Here is a 24,972-nt window from a genome sequence, read left to right as displayed (position 1 = left end):
GTAGAATACTCCAGTGCAACATGAGAGAATCTGTGAATGGTAACTCACTTCTTAGAGATACATACATGTCATTGGAACAAAAACACAACAGTTCTCACTTTGAAAATATTGTCATTACTATTATATTCAATTACTGTGATTAGATCCAGCCTAAAGCCCCCAAAATGTATACACTGGAAATGTAAGTACCACACTGTGTGAGTACTCAAGTACAAGTAGAAGTTCTGCATTCAAAACTTACTTCATATAGAAATATGACTTACTTATTATTAAAGTATTATAGTATATGTAATGAGTTTGGATTGTATTGTGTGTTCTTCATTGTTCATGTGCACCCATGGACCACATGTGTCTGAAAAGTCAGGCTTTCATTCGGTCAGAAGCAGACCTTTTTCCAGCAATGGGATTATGTATTTTCCAGTGAATCCAGATCAGTTTTCAAGTGATTACTTATTTATTCTTCAGTTTGTCATAAATGTTTGAAATTTGATTTGATGGTGCCCGTTTTTTTTGTTTGTTTGTTTGTTTTGGACAAGAAGGGGAAGTACCTCATATATTTGTACTTGGTACTGTAATTAGTTAAATTACATCACTGCTCAGCTATCACCATTTTTGTAATGTTTGAAAATGGTAAATATATTTTCAGCTTTGCACACCTGGTAGGTCATCCTCATCCTCACTGAAAACATTTGGGTTGAACACAGGCAGGCTCAAGAAGTCATGTGATATCTTTCTCACTTCTGGAAGATAGATTGTCATCTGTCTTGGTTGCAAATGGAGCAGGCTAGTCTTATAGATGACTGAAACACAGAAATGTAGAAAGAATATTACATTGGGCAAAGTGAAATCAACATCCATCATACTGTACATTTTTAATACTTACCTGCACCGAGATTTGTAGGGAGGAAAGAAGCAAGTCCAACAATTTTGAACTTTGTCCCCCAAATGTTGGAAGTGACTTGAGCAAGGTAATTATGCTATGAAACAGAGGAAAAAAAGATCATATGTATATACACACACATATGTACACACACACACACACACACACACACACACACACACACACACACACACACACGTATATACGAGGGCCGTTCAGTAAGTTCATGGCCTCACCCAGAAATACTGGTTGTTATAATACAGGATGTTACATTCTTTTGTGATGGGATAGTGATGCTTGAACATCGATGGACCAAGTGCATTGCTGTAAATGGAGATTATGTTGAAAAATAAAATATAAATTATCAGTCTGTGTTGTTCTGTTCTGGGTGAGGCCATGAACTTATTGAACGGCCCTCATATATATATATATATATATATATATATATATATATATATATATATATATATATATATATACAGTACAGGCCAAAAGTTTGGACACACCTTCTCATTCTTTGCATTTTCTTTATTTTCATGACTATTTACATTGTAGATTCTCACTGAAGGCATCAAAACTATGAATGAACACGTGTGGAATTATGTACTTACCAAAAAAGTGTGAAATAACTGAAAACATCTCTTATATTCTAGTTTCTTCAAAGTAGCCACCCTTAGCTCTGATGACTGTTTTGCACACTCTTGGCATTCTCTTGATGAGCTTCCAGAGGTAGTCACCTGAAATGGTTTCCTAACAGTCTTGAAGAAGTTCCCACAGATGCTTAGCACTTGTTGGCCCTTTTGCCTTCACTCTGCGGTCCAGCTCACCCCAAACCATCTCGATCGGGTTCAGGTCCGGTGACTGTGGAGGCCAGGTCATCTGGCGCAGCACTCCATCACTCTCCTTCTTGGTCAGATATCCCTCACACAGCCTGGAGGTGTGTTTGGGGTCATTGTCCTGTTGAAACATAAATGATGGTCCAACTAAACGCAGACCGGATGGAATGGCATGTCACTTCAGGATGCTGTGGTAGCCATGCTGATTCAGGTTGCCTTCAATCTTGAATAAATCCCCAACAGCGTCACCAGCAAAGCACCCCCACACCATCACACCTCCCCCTCCATGCTTCACGGTGGGAACCAGGCATGTAGCATCCATCCGTTCACCTTTTCTGCGTCGCACAAAGACACGGCGGTTGGATCCAAAGATCTCAAATTTGGACTCATCAGACCAAAGCACAGATTTCCACTGGTCTAATGTCCATTCCTTGGGTTTCTTGGCCCAAATAAATCTCTTGTGTTTGTTGCCTCTCCTGAGCAGTGGTTTCCTAGCAGCTGTTTGACCATGAAGGCCTGATTCACACAGTCTCCTCTTAACAGTTGTTGTAGAGATGTGTCTGCTGCTAGAGCTCTGTGTGGTATTCATCTGGTCTCTAATCTGAGCTGCTGTTAATTTGCGATTTCTGAGGCTGGTGACTCAGATGAACTTATCTTCAGCATCAGAGGTGACTCTTGGTCTTCCTTTCCTGGGGCGGTCCTCATGTGAGCCAGTTTCGTTGGAGCGCTTGATGGTTTTTGCGACTGCACTTGGGGACACATTCAAAGTTTTTGAAATTTTCTAGACTGACTGACCTTCATTTCTTAAAGTAATGATGGCCACTCGTTTGTCTTTACTTAGCTGATTGGTTCTCGCCATAATATGCATTCTAACAGTTGTCCAATAGGGCTGTCAGCTGTGCATCAACCTGACTTCTGCACAACACAACTGATGGTCCCAACCCCATCAATAAGGCAAGAAATTCCACTAAGTAACCCTGACAAGGCACAGCTATGAAGTGGAAACCATTTCAGGTGACTACCTCTGGAAGCTCATCAAGAGAATGCCAAGGGTGTGCAAGGCAGTCATCAGAGCTAAGGGTGGCTACTTTGAAGAAAACTAGAATATAAGATATGTTTTCAGTTATTTCACACTTTTTTGTTAAGTACATAATTCCACATGTGTTCATTCATAGTTTTGATGCCTTCAGTGAGAATCTACAATGTAAATAGTCATGAAAATAAAGAAAATGCGAAGAATGAGAAGGTGTGTCCAAACTTTTGGCCTGTACTGTATATATATATATATATATATATATATATATATATATATATATATATATATATATATATATATGTAGTCGTCAAAAGTATTCCTACAACTGGCATTTTTTGTGATTGTTTTTGTGATGAAATGAATGACTTTAGTCAAGTTTGTGACTTATGAAAGTGAAGGAATAACAACAAATGATGCTTGAAGAAATACTTTATTTCAGGAATATTTTATTAATAGATTTCAAAAAATGCCATGTTCAAAATTATTCATACCCTCGGTTTACTCAGTCCAATGTCTGTTCTTAATAGAGTAACCTTGGTAGGATGGTGGTTCCTGTTAGTGTCCACAGACTCTTATGTCTCCTGTGGGATGTCGGTCCACTCTTCCTGGGCCAAAGCCTCTGTCTGGGTCCAGTTGGATGGTCTTGTACCCATCGCTCTGGTCTTCAACTCCCTCCACAGATTGTCTATGTGATTTAGGTCAGGACTTGGACTGGGTCATGTCCTCGAACCACTGCTGCACTACCTTGGTGGTATGCTTGGGGTCAGTGTCCTGCTGGGACGTCCAGTCAGGACCAATCTGGAGTTTCTCAGCAGATGTTCTTACAGTGTCATCCAGGAACAGGAGCCATCACCAAGAACAAAGGCTACTCTACTGACTGGTAAGAACAGACATTGGACTGAGTAAACCTGGGGTATGAATAATTTTGAACATGGCATTTTTTTTGGAAATCCATTAATAAAATAATCCTGAAATAAAGTATTTCTTCCAGTATCATTTGCTGTTATTCCTCACATGTGTATCACATAGAAGTCCCAAACAAGCTTAACAAAACTCTTTCATCACAAAAACAAAAAATATAAAATGGCAGGGGTATGAATAATTTTGACGACTGTACATATATATATATATATATATATATATATATATATATACACACACACACACACACACACACACACACACACTCAAGGAAAAAAGAAACGCACCATTTTCAGTTTCTCGATTTTTTCAGAAATATGACAGTTATTGCAAAATTGCAAACTACAATGAGTTCAGTTCTGTCCTGAGTCAAAATGAAATGATTGTTTTCCTGGTTCCGGTTGATTGATTTTGATTAGCAATAAGAACTGTATTTGTGTGTTCCTCACCCATGTCTGCTCATGAGTCAAACTCACAGATGAATTGGACCTCTCCTCAATTGTGCACAACCATTCCCTATAAAAAGACACCAAAATGGAGCAAAAACACATTTGTCCACAATGACACCACTACTGCAACCGGACAGAGATGGGGCCATTGGCGTACTTCAAGCTGGACGGAGCAGACGGGCCGTAGCCAGGGTGTTTGGACTCCACCACTCTACCGTTGGATGCCTTGCTGAGCGTTACCACACCAGCGGCTCCTCCAACCACCGTCCCAGATCTGGTCGACCGCCTGTTCCAACCGCTGCACAGGACCGGGACAATCGGCCGTCACATCTCCGTGACAGGTTTTGGCCGGCAACAAGAACTGCAGCCGAGACTACTGGGACACATCACAGGCTAGTGTCTGCTAGAATCATTCGTAATTACCTACGAGCTGACGGTATCAGGCCATATCGCCCATATGTTTATGTTTATGCATTTATGTTTATGCATTTGGCAGACGCTTTTTTCCAAAGCGACTTACAGGGGAAAACCAATCAAATCACTCAATCAATCAAATTTTATTTATATAGCGCCAGATCACAACAAAAAAGTTATCTCATGACACTATATATATAGAGTTGGTTCAGTGCTGACTCCACAACATCATCGCACTCGAGTCCAATGGTGCAATGCACATCATCACTAGGATGTATGTATGATTGATGTGTACATGTTAGATTTCCACCAAAAAATAAATAACAAAAAAAATGTGTAAAAAATCAGTGGTGCGTTCAGCGGTAGAGTGGTGGAGTCCAAACACCCTGGCTACGGTCCGTCTGCTCCGTCCAGCTTGAAGCACGCCAATGGCCCCATCTCTCTCTGGTTGCAGTGGTGGTGGCGTTGTGGACAAATGTGTTTTTGGTCCATTTTGGTGTCTTTCTATAGGGAATGGTTGTGCACAATTGAGGAGAGGTCCAATTCATCTGTGAGTTTGACTAATGAGCAGACGTGGGTGAAGAACACACAAATACAGTTCTTATTGCTGATCAAAATCAATCAACCAGAACCAGGAAAACAATCATTTCATTTTGACTCAGGACAGAACTGAACTCATTGTAGTTTGCAATTTTGCAATAACTGTCATATTTCTGAAAAAAATCGAGGATAGATAGATAGATAGATAGATAGATAGATAGATAGATAGATAGATAGATAGATAGATAGATAGATAGATAGATAGATAGATAGATAGATAGATAGATAGATAGATAGATAGATAGATAGATAGATAGATAGATAGATAGATAGATAGATAGATAGATGAAACATTTACCTCTGTGATTCCATCCATAGAAAACTCTCGGCGAGTCAGACTAGGTGACCGAACAGGAGGCTTCTTGGTGGATAACCTTGGTGATCGTGAGCCTTCCTGATTTGCTCGTGAAAGTTTAGGAGATTTTCGTGATTCCATATTTATTCTGTGAAACAAGGTGTGTCATTTTTCAAAACTTGTTACATTACAGTAAATCAGTGAGAGTTGGTAAAGCAGCTACTTGTAATATTTGTTAAAAAACACCTGAAAGTATCATCACAGTGGTTAGGAACTACAGTTTTGATACAGCAGTGTTAGTTTGAGCAGCTGCCTGCTTTTTCTTGAAGGAGAAACTGTGATGACGCTCTAACATGAGGAGTATGATGGCGGCGCCCTGTAGTCTGCTGTTTTCCTAGTAGAAGAACAACAAACAACAACAAACTGTGTTGACAAATCAAGTAAAGTTGTAAATGATCAGAAGGAAAAGGTGACAATTAGGGCTGTAAGAAAGTATCGGTTCTGCAATATATCGCAATATTTCATTTCACAATACTGCATCGATATTAAAAAGTGCTGTATCGATATTTTTAGGTATTTATTCAAATGCAGATATTGTGGAGGTTCATTTTAGTTTTTGTTTCTATTTTATTTATTATTATTTCACACTCTTTTATTAAATAATGTTAGTTCCTTTGTTGGGATTGAACTCAAATACTGTTCTGATGTTAGTTCTGAACTAATAAAATATGAACATTTGAACAGGATCTGAAACTGTAATGTCTGTAAAACGTGATTTAAGTTTTAACACAACAAAATTTTGTGATATAACATTACATCCTGTTCTGATCAAATGAAAATGTGTTGAGTATTTGCATATATTTGTGTTGTAAATCAATTCATCCAGGAAACAGTCATTTAAAAAAAGAAACAAACAAAAACATTTGCCTTTTTAACAGTATCATGATATATTGTGATATATCGTATCGTGATCCTAGTATTGTGATTTGTATGGTATCGCCAGAATCTTGCCGATACACAGCCCTAGTGACAATGCTTCCTACAAAGAACACAAACTACGATCCGCAAATGGAAGACGACATTGAAGAAATTCGTAAGTTGCTAAGCTTCATGACGGAGGAGATGACCAAAGTCAACAAGCAGCTATCAATGTTGATGACATTTTTTGACAAAGTTAAGCAACTTTAAAGCATCGTAAAAGAAAAGGACAAAACCGAATAATGTTTCTCATGTAAACCTTTATTCGGGTTTAACATTTCCATGTAAACAGAAGAGAAAGTATTTTAGTTCCGGATTAATTTCTTCTGGAAAAATAAATCAGATTTAAAAAACATCATGTAACTGTACCCACTGTGGAGTCTGAACAAGACTTTGGCATGGAGAACAGGATTTATTTATTAAGAGGCCATGATTTTCTTTTCTTTTTTTTCTTATTCCTTTTTTCTATCTGTTATTATTATTATAATTTTTTTTTTAAAGAATTTTTTTAATTCAAATTATCATGATAACTGTGTTTGATTACTGCACTTTTCCAGAGAAAACGTCTACATAAAGATCTGCTTTTATGTCAAATATTTGAGTATAGTTTTAAATCATTACAATTTTAATTTTCTATGCCTAATATTTGGAACCAATATTCACTTTTAAAGTCTTTGAAAAGGTTCGTTAAGCATCTGTGTGTTATTTATGCAATACATTATAAACATTTTTCAAATCGGATTTTATATATTTTTTGTGTTTTCTGTCCTTTTATGTTTTTATAGTCGACTAATGTGAAAAAATAATAGACAGATGATATAGATGAAGTTGTGCTGAAAAAACAGATCCCAAACATGGGTATAGTAAACATTTGTTTCTATAGTATATAAAGGCCAAATCAAAAGGACTGAAAAACGGCCAAAATAGGCTCAGACCACTAAGGGTTAATATTTGAATGTTTCTGACACAGAAGGAACATTGTGACTATTATTTTATTTGGTTTTTTGTTGGGTTTTTTTGTTTTTTTTAATTCAAAATACAAGTTGTTTAAATTATTTCATTGTGTGTATTAGTACTTCTGGAACATTTTGAGCATAATTTCAACAATACCGTGATAATAATGATAACCGTGATAATTTTGGTCACAATAACCGTGATGTAAAATTTTCATATAGTTACATCCCTAATCCTCATAAAAGATATCATAAATTGTGTAGTGAAACCTTTTACATATATTTGTAATCCGTCTTTCCTCACGGGTATTTTTCCATGTAGTATGAAAACTGCTACGGTAATTCCCATTTTCAAAAACGGAGATAGACATCAGTTTAATAATTACAGACCATTTGTCTTCTGTCACAATTTTCAAAAATTTGGGAAAAGTTATTTGTAGTAAGGATGGACAATTTCATAAATAAACACAAACTACTGAGCAACCACCAATATGGATTCAGAGCAAACACGTCAACTTCAACGGCAGTTATGGAGCTAGTGGAGGAAATTTCAACAGCAATAGACACTAAAGAATCTACTTGTCATGTTCTGACGCACCTTTATTTTTCCTCCCTGTGTCTTTTGTGGGTTTTTTGTTATAATTCTTACTTTACACTTTTGGGTGATTATTGCTCTCTCTGTTATTTTTTTGCCTTGATAACATTTTTTGTAAAATATTACGTGTTTAGTGTGGGTTTTTTTTTAAATAGGTGGCCAACTGGTTTTCCTGCCGGCACAAAGCCTATAAATAGGACCGGCGCTGGGCTCGCTCGCTCACTCTCTCTCTCTCTCTCCTCCTCCTCCAGCAATGCCGGCGTCCGGAGCGTGCACATCGAGGCGCACATCCATTCCACTCCACACAAGCTGCTGCACACCAGCGGGGCGTTTTGTTAGCCTTTTGTTAGCTTTCCTCTTCTTGTTTGGCCAGGTGGATCCGGACGTCCTGTTTTCGCTTTTCTTTCATTAAGGCTTATTTTATGGTTTGATTTTTTTTTTTTTTTGATAGGGTAGCGGTGCGCTGGCAGCTTCTACAGCCCTGTATAGGGTCAGCCTGTCCAGCGCACTGTCCTTGTGTTTATTTTGCCGGTCCACTCTGGTCTTTTCTTTTGTTACTTTGGGCACGGGGTTTAAAAGAGGTTTGGATTCTGCGCAATTAAAAGCAGCTTGTTTTCAACAAAAGAAGTGAATCGCCGCAGAACGAAACGAAAATAAAGCAAATATAATAAAATATGTTCTTTTGAATTATACTGTTTGACTCAGGTGTCCTTTGTAAATATGTTTCACCTTGGGGCTGTAACAATACTACAGGTGTTTTTATAGACTTAAGCGCGGCCTTCGACACAATCGACCATTCGGTGTTACTACAGAAAATGGAGAGATATGGTATCCGGGGCATTGCAAACTCCAGGCTGAAAGGTTACCTCAGCAACAGAAATCAATATGAATACATGAATAATGCAAATTCTGAAAGGAGAATAATAACGCATGGAGTACCGCAAGGCTCGGTATTAGGTCCTAAACTATTTATTGTGTATATAAAGGATGTTTGCCAGGTTCTAAAAAGCCTTAAATGTATTTTATTTGCGGATGATACAAGCCTCTATTGCTCCGGCAAAGATTTAAGTCAAATTGTAGATACAGTTGAAAAGGAGCTTGCTATACCAAAAGGTTGGTTCGATGTCAATAAACTATCATTAAATCTTAGTAAAAGCAAATATATTATTTTTGGTAAAAGGAAAAATAACAAACTAGTTAAAATTAGATTTAAGGAAACTGAAATTGAAAGAGTGTCTGCAACAAAAAATTTTAGGCATTATAACTGATGACCATTTAAATTGGAAAAAGCATGTAAACTTACTTTGATCAAAAACAGCCAAAAGTATTGCTATAATGTATAAAACCAAAAACCTTCTAAATCAGAAATCTCTCCATATATTGTGCAGTTCTCTTGTTCTTCCATATCTGAACTATTGTGCAGCAATATGGGGTAACAATTAGAAATCAAACATTAATTCTATATTCTTACTTCAAAAAAAGGCAATTCGACTTGTCAATCAAACACAATACTGAGCTCCAACAAATCCACTATTTATCAAATCAAATGCTCTAAAACTATACGATCTTGTCGACCTTAATATTGTTATTCTAATGTCTAAAGCCCATGACCATATGCCCCCCACCCCCCCACAGTCGACAGGAGATGTTAGAGCCCAGGCAAAGTAATTAGAATTTAAGGGGAACTGAAATCTACAAGAAAATGAAGTGTAGAACAAACACACAAAGCCAGTGTATCTGTGTTAGAGGGTTCATCTGTGGAATAATCTGGAGCAAAACTGAAAAATGTCTTCTACAATTCATGTATTTAAAAGGATGAATAAATCCACTATAATAACAACATACAGAACATTATAGAAGTACACATAAAATAAGATATAGGGTGGTCCAAAAACATTTTTTTTCAGATTCTCTGGATTCGAACCCTGCATTTGGTTCCATATCTGGCCAAAATACTTTGGTCCAAATTTTATGCAAATTAATTAATATTTAGAGGTTGCACAGACACGTGCAGATGTCTCTATATACTATAACAGAACTAGCCAAATGAATAAGGCAGATTAGAATAATTTGTAATTGTATTCTGAAATCAAACTGCAACTGGCATAAAAATGTTCCTTAGAAAGTCCAACAACCACTGTTGCTTTACTGAAATGACAAAAAATGTTCCTGTGTTCTTTGATAACTTGTTGCCAGTACTGTTTGTGATCTGCATTTGTTGTTCGGCTCCAGTTGAAGTCTGGAATAAGCTCCGCCCCTCTGTCAGTGACATCACTGACAACTTTAGTGGAATGCCCAGTTTTCTCCTCCTTCTGAAAGTCTGCATCATCAGCCCAGTCTACTGGAGGAACTGTTCAGAATGTTTGTGGCAGATCCAAAGTTTCAAACAAACGCATGGTGCTGGTGGAGACAAAAGCCCTGATCTGCTTCCCTTCACAGTCTGATGGATTAAGGACATCCCAACGCTTTAGTGGAACCAAAGAACCTGCATTTAACATCATGTTGTCGACCATCAGCTGCTTCTGCTCTGGTGTCACACTGGAGTCCCAGAATGGACCATAACCAGTTCTCCACTCCAGTACCACAGATGTGGACCAGAGCTGTTCAGGCTGCTTTAGGACAACTGAATGTTCATCCTGTGACAGTTTTTGAAGGAATGCCAAATCATTTTCAGGGGCTTTCGCTGGTGATGGGGCTTCAAACCATGTTCTGATGTACAGGCTTTGTGCAACCTCTAAAACATCTCCTTTTTCTTCCAAATTTTTTCCTAAATCATCTTTTGAATGACAAAACCTAATGCAGGCTTCTAATTGAGGTTATCTGAAACTTTATTTTTTACCAGGATTGTTGGACCATCCTAATCAGATATCATTGTAGTTAATTGGTTATCATGATAAGAAGATATGATCATATTTATTGATCATTGTATTTACAGTAAATATTTAAAGTGCATATAAATGTTATAGTTTATATTAAAAATGGTTGATTGTGCAAATCTGATTGTGTGTGAGGTGACTAAAAAAGTGTATGTGAACGGTTTGCGTGGATGTTTTGTGTTATTGTACAAATATACAGAGGAAAATGTGTGTTAACAAAGCAAAGGAAGCAGATTGAGTTTGATTATTAGTTTGTAAAAAAGGGGGTGGAGTCTATAAGTTATACTTCTGCACACTCCTTGTTAAGCGCAGAAAATTTTTATTTATTTTTATTTTTTTCGACCGTGTTGTATGATTCTTTGTTATCTGATGATTCTATGTGCTCCAAATAAACTACTACTACTACATAGATATAGTGTAAACTAAAAGGTCCACAATTCTTTGAGTAAGGGACAGGCCCAGTCTTAATTTGGTGACAGGAACAGGTATCGTCTGATTCACGATTCAGTGATGCCTTCTGCTGTTGACTGTTGGAGTTATTTTTTTTTAGATTAAAATGATAAGTAACACCTCCAAACCATGAACAGCATGTGGAGTATATGTCCTGCTTCGGTCTGTGTATTGTTTGAGAAATAGTTATTTAATACAGGGTTCTCACTAGGATTTTTTCACAGCGTAGGGGCACCATGTACGCGGTGTGCACCTGCGGGGTCCGGGGGAGGATGAATTTTGAAATTTATAACTCTCTGAAACACTATTTCCTGCATTTTGAAGGGCAAATTTTGAGGAATGAAGCCAAGTTTTTGTCTTTGTTATAATGATGAAAAGCAAAAACTGTTTTTTTTTTTCAATTTGTGAATTTAATTATTGATGGGAATTACTCTGTACGGGAACTTGACACAAATTGCATGAAAATTAGGGATAATCAGAGCGGCACTCACACTACACGCACGCACAGGCTAAATTTTAAATTTAATTTTCCACAGGTGATCGGTCCATTTAAATCAGATAAATTGATTGAAGTCTCACTGTCAGCCAGTGAGCGTAAGGCAAATGATGTTGCCGGGCGGGCGTCAGACAATACCAAGGCACACAAAGGGCTGTGGATTCTATTGTTCTCATTTCCTGTCTGCAAAGACAAAGGAATATACTTTTTCAAATTCAAATCTTGTTACCATTACGCCGAACGATCACACACACACAAAAAAACACCACTACGCTGGTTGAAAGACAGCGAATCTCAGTGAAATCAGCCAAATCTCCCCCGATGCTGTCCCTAGGGTGCCCCGACGTTCAATGACGCTAGCGAGAACCCTGTAATATAAACCATGACGTAGAATTTGGCTGACCTGTTTCCTCGAGATAACTTCGGTGACTTCTTCCCGACCCATTCGTCACTCAACTCAAGGTCACTGGAGTCGGAGCAGTTACAGCTGTCAGTGTATGAGATGGGATTCACACACACCTCCTCTAAAAAGGCACAAAAACCATGAAGGTCATTCCTCATGAATATTAAAAAAGGATGCAATTCAAGTAAGTCAATGTTTAGAGCGACCACAGGCGAATTTCAACAGGTCACAACACAGACTATTCCTGGATGAAGCCCCAGACCATGCAGCATCACCACAGTCTGGGTTTGCTCTTTCTCAAGGTGAACGATGGACAAAACAAGTGCAGTTTATTTCAAACGGAGCCCAGTAAAATAGGAGCAAAACAAAAAAGGTATTTGTTTTTTATTTAAGATGATGAAATATGATTGATATGTAAGTTTTGTAAGTACATTAAGTCAGTGTTTCCCAACCTTTTTTGAGCCATAGAGTCAGCCATGAGACTAGTCCACATAATGTACCGTGATGTTTTTGTTCCAGGTCCATCATTTGTCTAATGTCACCTCTCATGTCATGGATTTATTCCATACATTTGAACTAACTATTCTTTTTTACGGTAAGATATTTACTGTCGCCCCAATTAAACACCTTTAAAATGGAATGTCAATCATCACATGTAGCCTATTTAGTCATTAAAACATTGGTGTTCCAAAAGAATGCAAAAAACATAAAAGAGCCAGTCTGTTGAACGACTCTTTTCAGTGAACGACTCCTGATTGAACGACTCCCTTCAAAGAGCCAACAGTCCCAGCACTAGCTGCCACCACTGGAACCCAGCGGTCTGTATGCCGAACTGAAACTTGGTGAAAGCTTAGGAATAAACGGCACACAGGACTTTAGCAGGTCCATCCTTTAACACACTATGAACTCTGCGTGACTTCCTCCTCTAAGACTTAACGTATGCATACGTCACATGAAACTCATCTATTGCAACTGACTGCAACACATGTGGTCACCATGATCACACTGCTTAAAGCTTTATGTAATTGTAGATCTACACAGGAGAGAGAGAAATATCACCAACAATGGGCACTTGTACGATCCAAGGAAAGCTTGCCTACCAATATGGCGTCATAAACAGACAACCACGTGATCATGTGACGTATGTGCAAAACCTGAATAGAGACAAACAATCACTCTCACATTCACACCTATGAGTGATTTAGATTAACCCATGAACCTATCAGTGCATGTGTTTGGATGGTGGGAGGAGCCAGAGTACCAGAGAGAACCCACGCAGACACGGGGAGAACATGCAAACTCCACCCACAAAGGTCCCACCCCCATGGACTTATGCCCCGTTTCCACTACCTGGTATCGGCTCGACTCGACTCGGCCTTTTTGCGTTTCCATTACGAAAAAGGACCCAGAATCTGGTACCCGGTACTACTTTTTTGGTATCAACTCCGCCGAGCTTCCAGGACTGGGGACCAGATACTAAAAGGTGATGTGTAAACACTGCAGACCACTGATTGGTCAGAGAGTTTTCTCTGTGGCTCGGCGTTTTACAAAACACAGATGCAGAAGTGGACAGCAAATATAGCGGTACATTAATCCACATGATAACAGCCCAAAACTACACCATGGTCGGTCGAGGAGATTCAGTCTTTGGTGGCCGACGTAAAAATTCAGACAAGACAACACGCGAGTGTATCAGCAACTCTCTGAACAGACGACACGGAAGTAACACGCCGCATCGCTATGACAACCAGGTACTGTAAAGTCGGTAGTATCTTGTAATGGAAACGGTCTCCAGGAATACTGAGCCGAGCCGAGCTGAGCTGGTTCCATGTAGTGGAAACGTGGCATAAAGGTCCCGCCCCCATGGACTAAAGGTCCCACCCCCATGGACTGGTGTTGGAATGGAACCCAGGACCTTCTGTCTGTGAGGCATCAGTGCTAACCACTGCACCACCGTGTCACTCGAGTTCTGAGTAGTGATTTGAAAATAACTATTGAGTCTGAGTTCCTGATGTTTGGTGAGAGTGAGTGGGGGCGGCTGCAGTGAAGGCTCGGTCCCCCATGATGAATAAAAAAAAAGCTTTATCAATTTTATAAATGCATCGCTTTGAGAAACAGAAATTCCATGAATGAAAACAGAATAGTGATTTGATTTTCCACAAGGAAACAGGTCTGTTGATAATATTAGTAGAGATCCCCCTATGCATCTTGCCATTTATATCTTAGTTAAAAAAAAACGTATTCAACAAACATAGACTATTGGTTACATTACACACATGTTGTTGATTTAAATTGAATCCATAACAGCATACAGTACATTTAGGATTGTTTGAATTCCTCACCTGAAGGTCCTGCTGCTTTTTTCACAACCTGTCGTCGGCTTCCTGATAAAACCTGCTAAGTGACATTTTTTGGTTGGGAATAAAAACCTGCTATCTCCCCTATTATAGCTTCAAATTTCAGTCTCCTGTGAAAGTTGTTTACATTCCATCATAAGTACCAACATTAAAGGAACAGATATGTTTTTTTGGCATATTTCACAGTTTCCTGTTATAGAAACAGTTTTTTGTTTCTCCTGTAAAATTTGCCAAAAGTCACAGAGCAGGTTTTATCAGGAAGTCGATGGTGCGTTATACAGCATCTCACATTTGACTGCTTAGTATTTTAATGAGACATGTACAAATATATACAGTACATAGGTCTACATGTAAACATGTGGTCAATATGAACCCAGTTATTGAGTAAGTAATCTTATTAATTAAGTTATTAAGATTTTTTTTTCCCAAAACGACATTGACCAAAATGTCTTTTAAAGATTACATTAGCTGAACATCCTAAAATGATCTGTTGTCCTGGTCAGAAATACCTGATACGATATGTAGAAAGGACATCAATATGCCTCTTGCCTTTACATAACTGAAAATAACTTACTTACTTCCTACTTCAACTACTACTGAGCTATTATTATAAGTGGAATTAATAACATCTCTCACTCTGTGCTCTCCAAACGTCTATCAGGCTGAAACATGCAAACCAGCAACTATGTTTGATCTGTTTCTTGTTACTTTACCATATTTGTTTTAAAATGTATGGATAAAAGCTAAATCAAAAGCTTTATAGATGCAATATCTGTTGATTGTGACCGCAAAAACACAAGAACAGGGAGCTCCCCTGGAAGAAAAAATAGAGTTGACATGCTCGGGCATGGGTGTCAAACATGCGGCCCGGGGGCCAAATCCGGCCCGCTAAAGGGTCCAATCTAGGTAGGCTGATGTGTAGGATGAATTTGTGAAATGCAAAAATTACACTGAAGATATTAACAATCAGTAGTGTAAAAATCATGCTATTTCAGGCTCCATACATACACATATAAAGCAATTAGATCTCAATTGGGTCAGACCACAAAAATACTGTCGTAATAACCTATAAATAATGACAAGTGCAGATTTTATCTTTATTTTAGTGTAAAAAAGTAAAATTACATGAAAATGTTTACATTAACAAACTATCCTTTTACAAAAAATGTGAAAAACCTGAAGAAATATGAACAAGGTGAAATGTCTTCAGAAAAGTAAATGCAATTTCATCAATATTATACCTGTAACTAAATGTTTTGTGTATTTGTAATTGTAATGTAAGTTGTAATGCACATGTATAAATGATAAACTGATAAACTGAGGCAGAATAGTGTTAAAACTGCACTTGTTTTTCTTTCATTTCAAGTTGGTCACATTCAGATTTTTAGGGAAACGGTGTAGATATAAACATTATCATAATGTAATTTTCCTTTTTTTATTATTATTTTACTGGTCCGGCCCACTTCAGATCATATTGGGGTGAATGTGGAACTGAACTAAAATAAGTTTGACTGCGCTGTGCTAGGGTGAAGTGACCCTGCACAATCCAAACCAACCTGCTTTACTGTCCGTTTTTGGGTCCATAATTACAAACTCAGGGCGGAGTTTGCTGATGCGTCTTCCTTTGAGAATGGGCACCAATCCTCCCAAATATTCCAAGTACAGTGTATAGCAGGGTCCGCCTGTCTCAGGGCTGTCCTCTGCTCGCTTCATGGTGCAGTGGAGCCGCTCGTTGCCAGATGTGGGATAGCTGACAAAGTCACGAATGTTGTTGGGGTCAGGAATTGGTGGCTAGAACAATGAGAGGAAAGAACTGTGGGACAACTGGACACACCAAAAAATACTTAATAGTCAGCAGTAGGGATGCACCGAGACCACTTTTTTCCAGACGGAGTACGAGTACTTACATTTGAGTACTTGTTGATACCGAGTACTGATCCTAGTCCTTAATAATCCCATTCCAGTTCTTCGTTCCTTTTGTAAATGTGCTTTATTGTCGTTGTCATTGGTCTGACTGGAAAAGTGCTGCTACTGACATTTAATGTGTTGGAATGAGCGTTGGACAATTAATCCACTGCTCTGAATTAACTATATTGGACAAATACCACGAAGAAGAGGAACGTTTTATGAAGAAGAAGAAAGTCAGTAATAACAAACCTGTAGACGACAGAGGAACACTACTGTGATACTACTGTTGCAGCGTTTTCTCTGGTAAGGTTTAAAAGTTTAGCTTCAGCAGGAAGAGAAAAGACAAATGAGTGATCAGTTTGGTTTTCACTTCCGCTGGCGGCGGTCCGCACCGCTCCGTACTCCCGCTGGTATTCTCCGTCTGGGTACTCATCCTCCATCACCTGGAAAACAGATGGAATGTACGCAGAGGACGGACAGAACGCTGCGTCTGTATCTGTCTGTGTCTGGAACGGTACTGTCAGTCAGTCTTACTTTGATCACCGTCATTTATTTGGTTCATTCTCCACAATCCGTGTATCATTCGTTCACTCATTTTTCAATTTAAAACCAAAAATCAAAAAACAAAAAAAAACACTCGTTTTTTTGTTTTTCATTTTCAAAACCACAATGAAAAACGGATAACAGTTCGTTTTTCCATTTCCCGATTTTGTGCTCAAATGAAAAATGGAAAAAACAGATAACGATCGTTTCATCCAATTTTGCTATTTTCAGTATAGTTCAGTTATCTGACCCAGAAGTAGTCATTAATATGGGAAAAAACAAACAAACAGAATTTTCCGAATTAACGAGATACTGTTTTTGAAAAAAAAAATTAAATTCGGCTCTGTTTCTCTGAATTAATTCAGAAAAACAGAGCTGAATGAATTTTTTGTGTGAATGCAGTATGCTTCCGTACGTATCAAACAGCAGCTTAATTCTAGCAAAATATTCCTCCAGTCCGGTCATGATTCCATTTGTTTATTTTTTCCCTAGTAACGACCACTTCATTTAACAACTGAAAGGGTTCTATCTGCACTCTTCTCTTTTACTTTGTTTTAATTGATTATTATTTATGTTTTACTGATTATGTTTTAATTATAATTGTGTGTTTTTAATCACTCTTTTCCATTTTTGTAAAGCACTGTGAATTTCCCTGTGTATGAATTGTGCTATACTAATAAATCTGCCTTGCCTTGACTACTTCCGGGTCAGACAACTGAACTGTACTGAAAATAGCAAAATCGGATAAAACAGTCGTTATCCGTTTTTTCCATTTTTCATTTGAGCACAAAATCAGGAAATGGAAAAACAAACCGTTATCAGTTTTTCATTGTGGTTTTGAAATAGAAAAACAAAAAAACGAGTGTTTTTTTTTTGGTTTTTGATTTTTGGTTTTAAATTGAAAAACGAATGAACGAATGATACACGGATCCTCCACACTCTTCACACTCTACACACATTATTCCTCCTCCTCGTACCTGCTGCACTGATCTGGGAATGTCACATGGCTGTAAGTGATATCGGTGCATTTGTATCGGATTACTTTTTACGAGTAAACACACTGAGTATCGGAGCCGATGCCCGATACTGGTATCAGAATCGGTGCATCCCTACTCAGCAGTTTTGCATCCCAGTGCACAAAGGGTTGTCTCTGAAAGGATCGGTGTACCTTGATGGTGGGTATGAAAGCGGTGGTGACATAAGAGCACAGTAGTGAGGGCATGTTTAGTTTGCCCACATCCTTCTCCTCTCGCAGGGCACTGGCGATCCCCTGCTGGCATAAGAGCTGTAGGCTGGCCACTCTGTGCTCCACACGCACCACGTACAGCGCTGGTCCACAGGCAAGGAACAGACGGGAGTCTCTGTGACCCCAGCAGATGGTGGTGATGGGTCTCTGAAAGAAAGCCACTGGCCATAAAAGCACACTGAAAAACAACAAGGACTTTCACTGCATTGCAAACACTCATGGACACATTTAGACCAAAATAAGGATATCAGACAAAATAAAGTAACATTTTTGGATAGTCTGCATAGAAGTTCTATAGCACAGGTGTCAAACATGCGTCCCGTGGGCCAAAACCGGCCCTCCGAAGGTTCCAATCTGGCCCACGGCATGATTTTATGGAGTGCAAAAATGACACTGAAGATCTGAACAGTCTGTGGTGTTGAACTGGTTTGAGCCCAATGTGATCTAAAGTCAAATAACAGTCTATGTAATTTTAATTGTGTTTTATTTATTTTTAACAACTTTGTACGGTGACCTTGAGTGTCCTGAAAGGCGCCTATAAATAAAATGTATTATTATTATTATTGTTATTATTAATAACCCTGACAATAAAATGTGAACAACCTGAAAATTAAGTACAATTTGAACAATATTCTGTCTGTTATTAAATGTTTGTGGATTTGTAGATCCGATTTGTAAGTTGTGTTCATAAGTTGACACATAATATTGTAGAAATTCTTATTTTAGTTACACATTCCAAACTTCAAAATTTCAACAAAATTGTGTTTGTGTAACATTGTGTGTAAATGCACAAGTACAAGTGATAAGATGAGGCATAATATTGCAAAAATTGAGCTTATTTTTCTAAAGAAATTAACATTTTTTCGGTTATTCACATCTTTTTGTGAAAAGATAGTGTGTAAATGTAAATATTTTCATAATTTAATGTTTTTTATTGCACTAAAATGAAGAGCTGTCATTATTTATAGGTTTTTATGCTATAATCTTAATGGTTTGGCCCACTTGAGATCGAATTGGGCTGAATGTGGAACCTGAACTAAAATGAGTTTGACAGCCCTGGAATAGAGTATTTGTAAGTCTAGAAATTCTATTATTTTGGTTCAAAACTTAGTGTCTCATTAAGCATCCACAAAAAGATTGAAAGAACATAACAATTCACAACTTGGACAAAACTGAGTCGATGAATACTTCACTGTTTTGACCATTTCTGAGACTGTGTAGTTGTCATGGACTGTGTTTTGACTGACATCTCATTGGCTACATCACCTATGGCAATTACGTTAGCAAAACCTTAAATATACTCTGACAATATGCTAATACATCAGTTACATATTTTAAATGTCTGAGCTGTATCTCTGTTTTTGAGACAAGGATTTATTGATGGTTAGCTAACAGCTAGTAGCTAAGAGAATGTCATTATATCATGTTGAACAACTGACTAGAATTCTTCTATGATTGGGTTGTTGTTGTAGCCCCCCCCCCCATGCCCCAGTTCAAACCCAATATTATTAAGTTTCTAAAAACTAAAACTTGTCAAATTTGGATAAAAAAAAGCAATGAATCTAATACTTTTTGATGTTTCTGTCTTTACCTGTCTTTAAAAACCATTAACCACATAATTTCAATGACTATTGTGTATTCTGGCTTCCACAGGCAGACTTGGATGATACTGGTGAAGTACTACTGTAAAAGAAAAGGTTGCTTCATTTCAAGCATGAAAAGATTCAAATTTCAGTAATTCAACAGATAATCTACAGCCCATTCATCTGCAGACAAAAGCTCCATTGTAAGTGTTCCAAATACTCTGTAAACTCTCAGACTGTCCACATCAAACGATCCAAAGTGTTATTGCTATTGCGATAATTATTTGACTGTTTATCTATCACACAGGTGTCAAACACGCAGGCCGCATGGGGGCCAAATCTGGCCCGCCAAAGATTCCATTCCGGCCCTGCAGGATGAAAGTGCATAAATGAACCTGAACAGTCCAGGTTGTCCAAATCCTTTTGGTTCAGGTTCCACATACAGACCAATGAGATCTACAGTCAAAATAACAACACAATAACCCATAAATAATGACAACGACAAATTTTCTTTGTGAAAAATTATGTGGAAAAAATTTAAGTGAAAAAAATAACATTACACTGTGAAAATATTTACGTTTACAAAACTATTCTTTCACAATAAAATGCAAATAAATATATACATAAAAACAAAGATGAACAACCTGAAGTGTGTAATTTGACCAATATTCTGCCTGTTCCTAAATGTTTGGTGCATTTATGGATCCACTGGGATCTGGAGTTGTGTTCATAATAACAGGTGGAATATTGGTGAAACTGTTCACATTTTAGTTCAAAACTCCAACATTTGAACAATACTCTGCCTGTTCCCAACTGTTTATGGAACACTGTGTGTAAATGTACATGTAGAAATAATAAGTCCAGGCAGAATATTGTTAAAATTGCACTAATTTTTCAAATGAAATTTCTGTTTTTTCAGGTTATTCACATCTTTTTTGTAAAATGTAAATATTTTCATAATTTAATTGGGGTTTTTTTTGTACTAAAACAAAAAAGGAAAACTTGGATTTGTCATTATTTATAGGTTATTAAGACATTATTTTACTGGTTCTGACCCGCTTGAGATCAAATTGGGCTGAATATGGAACTGAACCAAAATGACTTTGACAACCCTGGTCTGTCACTACTGTCTATCAGTATATCTCTACATCTAGAGGTGATATACCTGCGCAGGTGTCTCTAAGGTGTAGATATGTTCTCCTTGAACATTGTAAAACTTCACCAGGGCATTCCTCATGATGGATGCACAGGCAGACTCAGCAGGTAGACCATGTCTCTCCATGCCAGCCACAGCCAAAAGGTCTCCCTGAGAGCACCACTGGGCCTCAACATCTGTGCAGTCACAAAGAAGCATTTTCAGACATTCATTCATGTATGTTCAGAATGCATTCAAATTGTCCCTCTCAGTGTTTGACTACTGGGCCTGGTCAAGCAGAAACAGATCCAAATTAAAGCCGCAAGTGTCATCTAAAGGCCCTCGCCACGGGCACGTCCAGTACAAGTATGTCCATCGTTCAGCAGGTGGCGCTGTAGCACCAAATTTTAATGTCTTCTGATGAATGGGTGTAGGCCCTGGAGATTGACAATTGACTCAAATTTGAGGTAAATTGGTGTTCGTATGTACGAACTAAAGAAATTTTTGAATAAGTAAATCTGTAGGGGGCGCTATGCAGCCAAAATTCAATTTGTTCCATTGAATGGGTGTAGCCTGTGAGATGTACCACTGAGTCAAATTTGAGCCAAATCGCCTGAAGAGACAGGACATTTTGAAGAATTAGCTTTTGGGCCTGATTTCAAGGCCTCATGAACCAAACATGAAGGCACCTACAATTATTTTGATGCCAAATCTGGTCTTTTCAGGGGGATTTCAGCCCACACAGTCAGTTTCAGCAGTGTGGATGGAATACCTAAGGACATACAGCTCCTCAAAGTTGGCCCAAAAGCAAATTTGCAAAATTAAAAAAAAAAACAAAAACAAAAAACAATTTTCAAAGGGCTGTATCTCCTAAACTATTACAGATATGACATTAAAATTTTGGATGTGTTTGCTTATCTGGTAGGTGAACAAGTGTGAATTTTTTCAGAATTTTGTGAGGGGGTCATGCGGGGCACTTTCTGAAATCTGGTTGATTTGGGATGGAATGACCCTTATGAGTATTAATCTCCATTTTTCATTCCATTATCAGTTCATACCTTTGAGCCCTGAGCGAATTATGGCAGGGGAGAGGTCATCATAGTTGTTCATTAAACTGATATCTCCTGATAAGAAGGTGACCGTCAACAGAGGCTTGACTCTCCGCACTTTGAACAATAAAGAAAAATATATTAGAATTGGATCGTCATCACATGTCACTCCAGCACCAGGCAGTTGTATGGTCTGAACAGAAGGGGAATGGGTTTGTACCTAGAGGCAGAATGTTGTCATCCGACTCTGTGTCGCTCTCTGTGCTGTCCTCCACTAGGAAATCAGGGCAGTTCCACGACATGCTCACTATCCCGTCGGATTCATGTAACAAAACATGAGCGAGCATTCGACCATGACAATCCATCACTATCACCTGACCATCTGCTGTGCCAAACAACACCTGAGGGGGACATCGTACATCAAATTTGAATGGATGACATGAAGAATATGCTACTGAGCATCAAATATGTGTCCTGTGACAAACCGTTTGCTCTTGCATTTCAAAAACAGCACAGGAGAAAAAGTGAAAGGGATCTCATTGCAGATGTTCTGTTTGAGAAATAATATTTTAATTAGTGCTGGGCAGCGATTACATTTTTTAATCGCAATTAATTGCATGGATTTCTGCGATTAATCACGATTCATCGCATAGTTATATTGGGGTGTGTGTATCCGGCATCAACAGCGTGTATTTCCTTTCAGTGATATTTCAGACTGAAGTACTCCGCTGATAAAAATAATTGCACATGTCAGTGATTCCAAACACCTGTGTCCTTCTCCCCCCCACCATCTGAAGACATTTAACATGAAAATGTCCATGGAACAGACCGCTACTTTTACACATGTTTATGTCCACACCAGTTTATTTCCCCTTGTGAGTGATTGACAGGAGTCTTAGTCCCACTAATCAGTACTAATACTAATAAGCCCAATAATATGTGATGTTCAGTTGTTCAAACCAAGCAAAGGGGGCCCTCTAGTGGTGGGAATAAGTTGCACTAACGTATGTTTTGTCCTTGCGGTGTTCCCATAGCCAGTTTGGACATAAGAAGGAACTAACAGACACATTTCTTTCACTCTGTTTTTATGGCCCCAAAAACGTTTGCCTGCGAGTATTTTATGTTCAGTTGTTGTAAGAATGAATAGTATCAAATATCTGTGATGTGAACCTTTGTTGTTGGATAAAAAGACATTGTAAATCTTAAACTAATCTGTAAATGCTAATCGTTAGCATGTCTATGGATTTTTCCATTCAAGTTAGCATCGAGCTAGCAGTCTTTTTCCCATTCATTTAAATGTATAATGCCATGTAAATGTACTAAGGCAGTGAACAGAACTCAGACATATTTTGTTTGTATGTTGCAGTTTTACAGTGAGTCTACAGGAACAGATTTGGACAGAAGTTTTGGGCGTCCCGCTTTTCTTGGTAAACCTGTTGTCTATCTGCCGAGCTATTCGCTACACACACACACAAGCAGAAGAATAGGAGTTAGAATAAAACGGCATTAACGGGAGAGAAAAAAAACTGTCGGCGTTATTTAATGAATGCATTAATGCAGTAATAACGCATTAACTTGCCCAGCCCTAATTTTAATCCTTTGTACGCACAGTGCCGTTTCTTGCATAATGGATAAGACACTGCAGTTCAAATGTGTTAACTACACAAGAAGCTGTCTAACCTGCTGATCATCAGGTGTCCAAATGCCACAGGTGATTTGACTTTCCAGGTTAATCTCAGAGGACCAGTGTCTTTGTCCACTGACGGAGCCGACCAACACAAATCCATCTCTGTACGCAATGAGGGCTTGAGTGCCATCATGTGACCAAGTAAAGTCACTCACCTAAAAGAAAGAAACAGAATGTTCACCTTTAAGACATTTGTCATTAAAATACAGTTGTATTACTCCCTAGGTTTTCTAGATTTACAAACTAAAGGCTGACACTGAGGTGAGTAAGGAGATATACAATGCATCATTTTAAGGAATGTCACTGTTGTTTATGTATGTATTTCCTTCCTTGAGTTAGTTATTATTTGTTTATTTATTCGCCAGCACAGCTAAGAAAGGCACTGGTAAAAGATTATATATGTATTTGTATGTTGTGTATATGTATAAACGTATATATGTGTATATGGATGAATGAATGTGTGCGTATGTGTGTGTGAATAGATATATAAATATACTGTAGAAGAGTAATGTAAAAGGAAGAGGGACATATATTATTAATAATATTTTTGGGAGAGGGGGTGGGATTAAATAAGTTGCACTTCTTCCCACCCCTTTTCGGGTAAATGTAAATGGAATTATTGTGCTTTTCTTCTGACTGAGATTGCTATGATTCTTGATATTTGTATTATTATGTATGTTTTGCTAGTGCGTATATGTTAAATTTCATTGCATGTTTGGAATAAATCACTAAATCACTAAGGAATGTTTTCCCTTAAAAAGGCAAATGTAGTTTTTGTCTCTGTCTCACTGTTTTTCACAGGAATATTCTGTTACTGGGTTGCTCATTTATTGACTTTGCTCACTTACGTGTCAGACTGGGCAGACATCACAGAATTCAATTTGCCCTGAGATTTTATTAATGTTTGAAAAATGTGTGTGACCAGATTACTTGATGACCCAAATCTAACAAATGAGGCCAGAATGACAAAAAATTAACTGGATTAGTATATCTAGTTAGCAGTCCACTCTAAGTCTAGGAGAACCAGGGGTTTATAGACCAGCATCTCGTGGCCAACACCAGGTATTAAAACTGTAACATATATCCACATATTACTTCATTCTGGACCCGGGTCCTTTTCCCTCAAAACTACAGCCAAGGAATGAGGACCAGGAACCAAGACTCGTTTCAGTCAGTTTCAGAACTTGGCCTCCTGGTTCCTGTTGTGTGACTACCACCTTGGAGGTTCTGGAGAACGGTTTATCAAACTATGAAAAAGTTTGTGAATGAAACTATCTCATCT

At 38.1% G+C, this 24,972-nt stretch overlaps 1 protein-coding gene across 1 annotated transcript in view; it reads right to left on the bottom strand.

Moving 5' to 3' along the window:
- Positions 1 to 24,972, bottom strand: part of tulp4b (TUB like protein 4b) — a 43,617-nt gene that overhangs the window by 5,593 nt on the left and 13,052 nt on the right. Inside the window, exons 5-14 of the mRNA XM_030127287.1 lie at positions 23,684 to 23,845; positions 22,224 to 22,404; positions 22,013 to 22,120; positions 20,985 to 21,151; positions 18,159 to 18,383; positions 16,096 to 16,330; positions 12,183 to 12,303; positions 5,435 to 5,579; positions 884 to 977; positions 657 to 800 (exon numbers count right to left, since the gene is read on the bottom strand). Coding sequence (XP_029983147.1) covers positions 657 to 800; positions 884 to 977; positions 5,435 to 5,579; positions 12,183 to 12,303; positions 16,096 to 16,330; positions 18,159 to 18,383; positions 20,985 to 21,151; positions 22,013 to 22,120; positions 22,224 to 22,404; positions 23,684 to 23,845 — 1,582 coding nt within the window. The remainder of the gene's footprint in view (positions 1 to 656; positions 801 to 883; positions 978 to 5,434; positions 5,580 to 12,182; positions 12,304 to 16,095; positions 16,331 to 18,158; positions 18,384 to 20,984; positions 21,152 to 22,012; positions 22,121 to 22,223; positions 22,405 to 23,683; positions 23,846 to 24,972) is intronic.

This window comes from Sphaeramia orbicularis, chromosome 22, assembly GCF_902148855.1.
Source record: "Sphaeramia orbicularis chromosome 22, fSphaOr1.1, whole genome shotgun sequence".
Lineage (NCBI taxonomy): Eukaryota > Metazoa > Chordata > Actinopteri > Kurtiformes > Apogonidae > Sphaeramia > Sphaeramia orbicularis.
The sequence above is the reverse complement of the archived record's forward strand: the minus strand, read 5'-3'. Positions and strand labels throughout refer to the sequence as shown.